This window comes from Amblyomma mixtum, chromosome 5, assembly GCF_055824585.1.
Source record: "Amblyomma mixtum isolate Tamu chromosome 5, ASM5582458v1, whole genome shotgun sequence".
Lineage (NCBI taxonomy): Eukaryota > Metazoa > Arthropoda > Arachnida > Ixodida > Ixodidae > Amblyomma > Amblyomma mixtum.
The window spans coordinates 69,052,017-69,061,244 of record NC_143016.1 but is presented as its reverse complement, the minus strand read 5'-3'; the positions used below and the strand labels follow the sequence as shown (position 1 = coordinate 69,061,244).

The following is a 9,228-nucleotide window of genomic DNA, read 5'->3' as shown; positions in this document are numbered from 1 at the left end:
TTTTTACTGCGTTAGAATCAAGAGCGACATACCCCAAAATGGCGATGCCGTGTGAGGTCTCGATGAGGGAATCCACCACCTTCCAGAAGTTTTACCCACCCCACCCAAGTCCACCCTGCAGGAGGCCTCCTCTCGAACATCCCTCCCCCACCGGCGTAGACCGTGTGAATCCGAAACCGAGGCTTCAACGAAGAAAAGAGAAATGACCACCATCCACCCAACCACCACCATTCCACCACTCACCGGCACCATTCACCCATCCACCCGTCTCCTGCCTTCGAAAACCTCCGCCCCTAAAAGCCCAAGCAGAAGCAGAACGGAAAAGCCACGACAAAATCAAATTTGAAAGCACAATTGGAAGGCGTTCAATGCAAAATTGAAATGGGCTACACTGTAAACACGAATACGCCTATATAGGAGTAGAACTGGAGTAATCTGTCCTCTAAAACGGTCCTCTTTTATAAAAGAGATTGCGCTAGAGGACAAATTACTCCCTTTTTGCTTTTTGTTGTTTGGAGTGTACAAGGAATATTGCAGAGGCAGATTTCTCTCATCACACTGTATGATCGCCGGTCACTTTATCGATCTAAAGACTGCTCCTCTCAGGCACGTGCTATGGGCGAATATTCCGCTCCAGACATTCTTAATTTCAGTGCGCATCAGAATTATTTTGTTATGTACAAGCTTTCAGCTGTACCTCGGGTACCGCATAACACAGCGTAAAACACGGAAGGTGGCCTCGCTGGCTGGGCACGAAAGCATGATAGTCCACGGGTCCCGGTGGGTGAAAAACACTTGGGTGCGACGCCAGTGGGACTACGCGGCGCTCCCGACTCCCGAGTCGTCTCATCGAAGTCGTCGGCTCGACGAAGAGAGAGAGAGAAAGCGTCTCCCTCGACTGCGTATCTTCAAACATACCTTGTGTCTTCTTTTCTCGAAACGACGCCCCGGCTCCAGAAAAGGGCTTCAGACGGCGGTGTGTGTGGAACGACTGCTGCATCTTGTTTCATCTGGCCAATTCACCGCTCTTGCTTGCGTGGCGTGCTAACGCTTGTTTTGCTCTATTTGCTTCGCTGGCGATGCGAGCGCGCGTGCTAGTTGTTTATAAAAGAGGTGCGGGGTTGGGCGTCGGGAAGAACCGACGAGCCGCCGCTGTTGGACGCACGCGGGGTGGTGCGCGAAGACTGATTCCTTTCGCGCTCTCTGCGGGACCGAGACGCGCGGGCCCGCGTGACTTTTCGAGATTCATCAATCACATCTTCGTTTTGGATGCGCCCGTGTCGCCGCCTGTTTCTCGTCTCCGGCCACGTTGACGATGATGGTCGCGTCCTCGGTGTATTCGCTCTGTGACGCTGGGGCGTTTGGCGCGTTCTTTTCTTGGCCGCCTTCCTAGCGCGTTCGCTTTCGAGTTGCGCTTTGGTGGAGAGATAGGCCTTGTTGATTCGGTGTGACTCGTTTCCATGGGAACCGCTCTTCCTGCTCAATTTTCGATGCGCATACCTGAACTTCTGCTTTCTTGTGTTTTGTTTTCCTGTTCATTTTATGGGCGGAAGGGGCGGAGATGGTAGTTTGTTTCAAGTGCGCAGATGGCACAGCGCTGTGGTGGTGTAGAAACATGGAGCCAGTGGCACCTTTAAATTTAGCTATACTGACTAAGATTACCTCTGGAGCAGACAATTGTCATCTCAAATATCCCAGTGGCTATTTAGATTAAGTACAGGTAGATATAGAAGACAGAGGGAAAGTAAAAATTAAATAATCTTAAAAGTAGACAATAGGATAAACGAGTTTTAGCATAACGCAAAGAAAGACGTAGGACAATTTTCATTAACACAATTGTTACCGATAGATGGTGCTGAGCGCCACCGTGTAAGCTACTGACACAAATGAAGCATCACATTTCAGAAGCAAATGCAACTATTCTGCAAAATATTCTTGGTGATTTAAAAAAATATATATTCACACACTTTTATCATATTGCTGCGAAAATCGCACCGTGCTAATGTGTCTGCTTTTTGCGTAATTGAATGTTTATTTTTTCTGTTGCTTTTGGATCACCCGGTATTTGGTAGTTGTAGCATTTTTCCTATAGACTCATTCGGAAGACTTGTTGGAGTGAAGGGGTATGGGGGAGGGGGCTATCCTATTTTCCCTATGCATTTTGTAGGTTTCTTGGCACGGAAAAAAAATTCTTGTATTTCGTATGGTTTGTCCACAGAAAATTTCTCGCCATAGAGGAATGAAGGAGGGCGACCCCCCCCCCCCCCCCCCCCCCCGTATAGATAAAAAGGGTCATTTCATATCTATAATATCCTGTGCTAGCGCAAGTAAAGAAGAGAAGAAGAGAAAACAGACAAGGTCGGCAATGGAATGAGGATAACACATAAACAATAGCCAGATAGGTTAAAACATTGGGTGTCAAGAAAAAAAAATTCTGCCGGGAAGGCAGAATGGGGCAGTGATGCAATCTGAGGCAAGGCACTAGCGTATGGTGACTGTGGCTGGCGCAAGGCTGTCATAACAGCAGAAAAATTGTACAGACCTTTGCGAAGACTGCAGTGGACACAATTTGGCTGCTGCTGCTGATGATGATCTAGAAACGGCCATATCTATGTTTCCTGTGTTCGACTCAGTGAAATGAAATGCAAAAGCTAAGAGTGCGTAGCGGGCTGTTGCAGGTGGCTTTGTTGCTGTCAGGTTGTCGACAAACAGAAAATAATCGAAATATTTGCTTCCATGTTTTTTTCTTTGCAACCAGCTCACATATGTTGCTTTCTTAAAAGCTATAACAGGCTTTAATCACTTCACCGCGTCAAGGTCACATCAACTCACTTTTAATATTAACAATATGCCAGTCGGTGCCGCACAGGTTGTGTTTGTTGTTGCCTTAGTGACAAGGCACATACCCATGATGGGAGATAGGCCAGGTTTCAGTGAGGAGGACCAAGAGAAGAGGGTAAATTGGTGTCGCACAGGTTGTTGTTGTTGTCTCTGACGCAATGACACATACCTACGATGAGGGTTACGACAGGGTTTGTTGCAGATCCAAACAGGATAAAAATTCATTCAGGCTTATCTCAAGAGACTCATGAATAAAAATTGAAGAATGTGAAAAACGAACAGCGAATTTTGAGAGATCTTTTGGATATTGGAATGAAAATCGATCAATCAAAGAGGTGAGGGTTAAAAGAAGTTACTTAAAAATAATGCATAAATAAATAAATTTTGAGACAAAAGTAAAGGGGCCGTACAGGTGATTGCGGTATATGTTTCTTCGTTCCTGCTATTTTTCTGCCCGTATGCTGATGTTTGTTTTATCTTTTGGGAAGAAAGGTGTAAAATATATTTGGTACTTGTAAAAACAAAAATCAAGTACTTCTCTCACGTGTTTTCAAGTAATAAAGACAGATAGACAAAGAATATTATGAAAAAAAGAACTGTTGAGCGGTTTCTTGGGGAAAATTGATCTAACCGGATCAATCATGCAGGGATTAAGAAAGAAGGAGAAAGAGGGTTTCAGCTGGTGACAGTAACTGTGGACAAAAGATGTGTATGACCAAACAGCAGAGGCTGGCTACTTGTGGGCTTAATCCTAACGCCTTTTTTTGCGGGCCTGTTCGAATCATATATTTGTAAGAGTGGGTAGGATTATGAATGCGGCGTTAGTTTTGAGGCGGGTAATGCACTTCTTATTGTTTACCTGAAGGTGATAGGGGTGTGATGATGATGAGAATGGTGAAGCTGCGGCTAAACCCTTTGTAGCGAGCGGGCACAGGCGTTCCACTTTATCCATTGCACTTTATCCGTTCCTTTGAAAGGATGTAAGACGGGAAAGAAACACACAGAGGGGAGAGGAGAGAATACAAAAGGAATAGAACCGGCACATAAAACCAATAAACCAATTAAATTAATAAGCGAAGCGACTTCTTCCACTCACTAGTATCAGGACGTCATCTTTGTTTGAGAACACGCATTTTTTTTACGTCCAATATTCCCGGACAAAAATTTTGAAAATTGGAAAAATGTAAGACACTGTTAATTAAATATTGAAGGTAATGGTTCATTCTTCTGAGATGTAGCAAAATCTTTTTTTTAAAGTGTCTCCATCGATAGCGTCAAAACGTTAAGGCTGTCAGAGAAAAACAAAGGGGAACGGTTTTGATGATAGCAAAAACGTTAATAGAAAAAAAATACAAGAGTGCCATCGGGTGATTCGGATGTATTGATTGTTATAGTGAAATCTTACATTGTATGAAAAATTGCGTTCATAAACGGTTTCCCGCTCAAAAATGCTTTTGTCCAGAATTGTTGGGTACGTCTGTGCAGTCCGAGATGCGAAACGGCGGCTGTAGCGAGCACGCTCACTCCGTCCGGTGGCATTTGCAGCCGGCAGTGGTCGCAGCAGCATCAGCGGCGCCATGCTGGGCGTGCTTCGAGGCCGAACGCCCCTGGGAGCCTCGGTGGGCCAGAATCCGGCGGTGGTCTTCTACGTGGCCACCATGTTCACGCTCATCGTCCTCGTCATGCACGTGTGGCTGCGTAAGCACAGCGAGGAGACCGCCACCCGGTTGGCCGCACAGCAGCGCCTGGCCAGGCAGCCGGCGGGGGGCCCCAGGCACCGCAACGGCACCAGGCTCAACGAGACCGAGGACGGCGGAGACGCGGCCACGCCGCCCACGATAGACAGTGTGGAAGACGAGTTCGCGTTCTTCGCGGCGCGCCTGCCTCCCAAGAGCGATGCCAGCGATGCCAGCGGCGCCGCAAGCGAGGAGCCAGCGACGACGGGCGGAGGCACGCTACTCAGGACCTCGATGGACGAGCGCGACCTGTCCGAAGAGACGCCTTGGTTCATGAAGTGGTTCAGGAAGAAACTCGCCCTTGACCCGCCGCAGAGGGCCATCAAGACACGCAAGCTTCCGGAGAAAGTGCTCTAGACGTCATTTTGTTTGCGTTCTGTGCGCAAGGATGTTAAAATGAAGCACATAGCGCTCGAGGCTTGTAATGAACTCAAGAATTTCGAGCCGTAAGCACTTGTGGGAAACCCTCAGCTGTCTTCGAGCGAGTGCTTTATAGCCGTCACAAGAAAGGTACTTTTTTGGGACTACCGAGTTTGTTATGAACGCAAGAATTTCGAGATGTAAGCGCTTGTGGGAAACCCTTAGCTGTCTTCGTGCGAGAGAATTATGGCCGTCACAAGAAAGCTACTTTTTTCGGACAGCATCTACTGCACCGAGTCGTAACCACTTGCCTATTGCTGCGTATTAAACCACACCCACTGTAATGACTAACGAAATTCTGCTTCCTTTTTTCCTCACTACAACTGGAGAGCCTCCTTGTAATTTTCTACCTGTAAATAGTGTTCAGTTATTCGCCTCACTTTGAAGGCAGGAAACACCTCCACTAGCGTGACACTTGGCCCATGCACTGTCGCTGCCATCCCTAAACATGACAGGACTGACGCACCACTGTCCTCAACATTTAACTGAGGTTGCGTGCATGAGCTTCACAGCAAATTAAGCTTATACCTCGTCAGATGTTTGGGACATTGCTGCGCATTTAAAATGCTGTTTTGACCATGCCACGGAGAGGCACACATTTATTTCCCGTTGTCCGACTCAAAAAGGACGCTGTAAAGTGCACCACTGAAGGGAAATCGTCCCCAGCCGCACATGCCACAGTAGTCGTCCCAGTACATGTCCCAAATGCCGAAGCAGCCGCCATGTTTAGTAGCGTTCGACAGGGCATGCAGCACCTTTCGGTACATCTTGGGACTCGTGTAGGCCATGAAGTTCCTTCCACTGACAGCCACCACACTGTACTTCGTGTCATCTTCAACGTCGTACGTGGCATTGCACACGTCGTCAAAAGCTAGGCGTCCCGCTTGTCCCGATCCTGGAAAAGGCCTTCCAGGACCGAGAGCCATTCTCCCCGATTCGCTTCTGTTTGTGGGACGAGCCATGTTGAAGGACCAGCCGGCAAGGGAGGTCATGTAGCAGAGGTGGTACCTGCCGTCTTTGCGAAGGATGTTGTCTTTTGTCTCCCAAAGGACGCGTGGGTACCTGTACAGAAAGTCCACTTTGAAAGGCACGAAAGTTCTTGCAAAGGATGGCTGATGGGCTGCCGTCACAGGTGGTGTCACAAGGATGCTGTAGGGAGCAAGAAGGGCCACAAGAGCTGGCATGTCGAAGTGCTCTCGCAACTCCTGTTCGTACGGGACGACGGTGCCGACGAGCTTGCCAGTGAGCTTGTAGAGATCCTTCATCAGCTTGAGTAACCGGACGTGCAGCTGCGTCTCCTGCATAGTTGGGTAGGTCCAGTACACAAAGACGCCCTGGAAGTCATGAGTCTTGAGCCAGCTGAGGATGTTCATGGCAAGCATAAGACCCGACTTTTCATCGCGGCATGCCACTGAGAATTTGCCGTTGGATTCTTCGCCGTCACCGACGGCAAACCAGAATCGCGTCGCTTCTGTTCTTCTGGGCAGGTTCAGAACAAGGCGGAGCGTCTCTGGCGTCGTGGTCACGTTGAAGAACTGGTCCAGGCCGAAGCAGCAGTACACAATATCCGTGCAGTGGTGAGTCGGTAACTCACTGGGCTGCAGTTCCGATGAGTTGCACGTCCTGGAATGGCTCCGCCGATTGTTGCCAGTTCGGATGCCGTGGACCATGCAGATGGAACGTGCTGTGCGGCCCAGTGAGCTCTCGGGAAACATTGTGGAAGTCAGGTCGGGATCTTCGGAAACAATTTCAATGCCGGTGTCCTTGGCGACTACCTGGAAATGAAACTTGGGTTTAGTGTGGACACGTCATATGCAGAAATATTGGGCGCATGCGCAGTAATGAACAAAAGTTTACGGGATGCCAAGACGTGGAAAAAAAAATTCGATTGCCTCCACCCAGTCAGCTGGCCTTTCTCTAGGAGGTGAAACGCGCAAGTCCCTTGCTGTTTAAATGCTTTTGATTGATTTCCTTGGCCGGACGGCGAAGGAACACTTTTTTTTTTTCTGTGAAACCCCATCCGGTAAAATTGGTCGCTGCCTGCTCAAGATAAACGCGAGGATCCATCGGAACTACCAAATATTCTTTACGGTTGAGTGAAATAGCATCAAGAATAACAGCAAAATATACCATTCCCGTGTATAATTCGTACAAAGTAAACACGACCATGGTTGTGAGAGAAATACACTCGGATCCGGCCTCTATACAGCCCCAGTGTTTAACGCTTAAGCACATAAACCTTTATAAAATGGCGAGTTCATACATTCTGCAAGCGAACATCCAAGCATTGTGTTCAGCACCCAAAATGGTCAGTAAGAGCTGAAATGACTGAAATATATCAATATCGTACCGCTATGAGCAGATGTATGCCTTCGGAAGAACCAGAAACAAAGGTGAATCTGACCTCTTCGTTGTCGAACACCCTCTTCGGCAGATAGTTCCCGGAAGGCGGTCGCCGGCGGACACCAGCCTTCCTGGCATGGCCGAAGGCAGCGGCGACAGCAGCAGCAGCAGCAGCGGTGGCGTTGACGGGCTGCGGGACGCCGTCCTCGCCGGGCGCCGGGGGTTCCGGCTCCAGCAGGTCGAACTTCCCGGTGCGCTTGCGGCCCACGGTGACGCCGCGCAGGATCATGAGGTCGCGGAAGGGCGCGTTCTCTATCATGCGCGTCTGGAGCAGCACGACCAGCGCGAACATTACTACGAGGGTCATCACGATGCACATGACTGAGGTCGAATTTTCGAGTTGCGTCGGCCAAGGGCCTCCCGATGCTCTGGCCGCCTCGGGACCCGCATCGGGGCGGCCGCCTGGCCGAGCGACCGTCACGGGCACCGATGTCTCCGTCTTGAGGGTTCGTCCTGGGGCCTGGGAGACTGCGACGCGTCCTCTCCGGCCCGCCCTCGCTTTTCTTCTTCTTCGTTTGACTCGCTGCGCGCTCGCGCGTTGATGATCTTAGTGACCAAAGCGCGCCCTCGTTGGAAGCTTCGAATCGAGGAAGCAGTTTTTCAATTTGAAGAGCATTGCTTGTTCTAGTTTCCTGCGTTTTTTTTCATACCTTCAGCGCCTTTTTTTTACAGGTGTTCTGTTAATATAGATCTGGTTTGTTCCGGCGCATAAAACCCGGTATTTATTTGTCAAGTTCTCTTTTGACAAAAGCGAGGGACTGGCAACCCAGTGTTAAACGTTGATAAACAGAAGCTGCCAGCCCACTGTACTTATCCGAGCTTTGGAGATCTAGGAATCCAGCCGCGGCATGGCGAAAAAGTTCAAGAGGGTGGCGGCCAAGCTGATGCTATTCACCAGTGACGAAAGCTTCGAGAGGCGCAGCGCAGTACCGGCACAAAAACAAACCTACATTCTAAAGGGAGCAGCGCGGATTAAAAGGACGAAGGAAGGGAGTAAACAACACAGGTGCGGTACCTTTGTCATTTGTCTCTGCGCTGTTCATTTTAGATATATCACACCAACTAGCTCAACTTTATTTTAAAAAAAATAGTGTTTTCGTCTTCCTCCAAGTCCAGAATTTTTGCACATCACTTTTAATTGTAAGGTACTGTTATGGAAGTACTGAAGGCAACGGTCCATTCTCCCGGTACGCACAAAAATCTTTCTTTTAAAGTTTGTCCATCACTCGCATAGAGTTGTTAAGATTGGCGTCGAATACCAAATGGGTACTTTTTTCACGATTGCACAACGTTAACAGCAAAGAAGTTGAAGCTTGCCGAGGAGATATCTGCGGATGTGTTGATAACTATAGTTGAATTTGATGATATATGAAAAATTGCGCTCATAAACTATTTCCTGTTGAAAAATGCGCGTCTAAAGTTTCGGGATATGGAGGTCAAAGAAATGACAACGATCGTAGCCTATTTCCCCGTCTCCTACACTTCTGACCGAGCAGTACCTAAGGCAGTAGTAGTCATAGTATATCTTTCAGAACAGATATATTAATGACTGCACCGCTTTGAGATAACTGCCATGTGCACTATGACCAGGGGCCACTCATTATCTGCTGAGCGTTGTAATGTGATTCATGGTTACACGACGATATGGTGTAGGTAGGTACCGAGGCCTATCAAGTGTGGTATCAACTGATTGAAGCAATGAGTGTGTTAGGGAGGGAGATTAGCGGAGGGTGGAGGCTACATTGGCGACACGGTAGTAACGCATGGTCATAAAACATGGACTGTTATAACCCATGGATATACCACAGTTGATCAGCAAGTTTAGAAA

General features: G+C 48.5%; 1 protein-coding gene across 1 annotated transcript; it reads right to left on the bottom strand.

Moving 5' to 3' along the window:
* Window positions 1-5,596: 5,596 nt before the first annotated feature.
* LOC149342515 (oviduct-specific glycoprotein-like) lies at window positions 5,597-7,719 on the bottom strand. Its single transcript, XM_089542179.1, has 2 exons — window positions 7,402-7,719; window positions 5,597-6,772 (listed from the first exon to the last, which is right to left on the bottom strand). Exons 1-2 carry the CDS (start codon window positions 7,717-7,719, stop codon window positions 5,597-5,599), a joined length of 1,494 nt encoding a protein of 497 aa, XP_089398305.1.
* Between the last annotated feature and the right edge of the window lie 1,509 nt (window positions 7,720-9,228).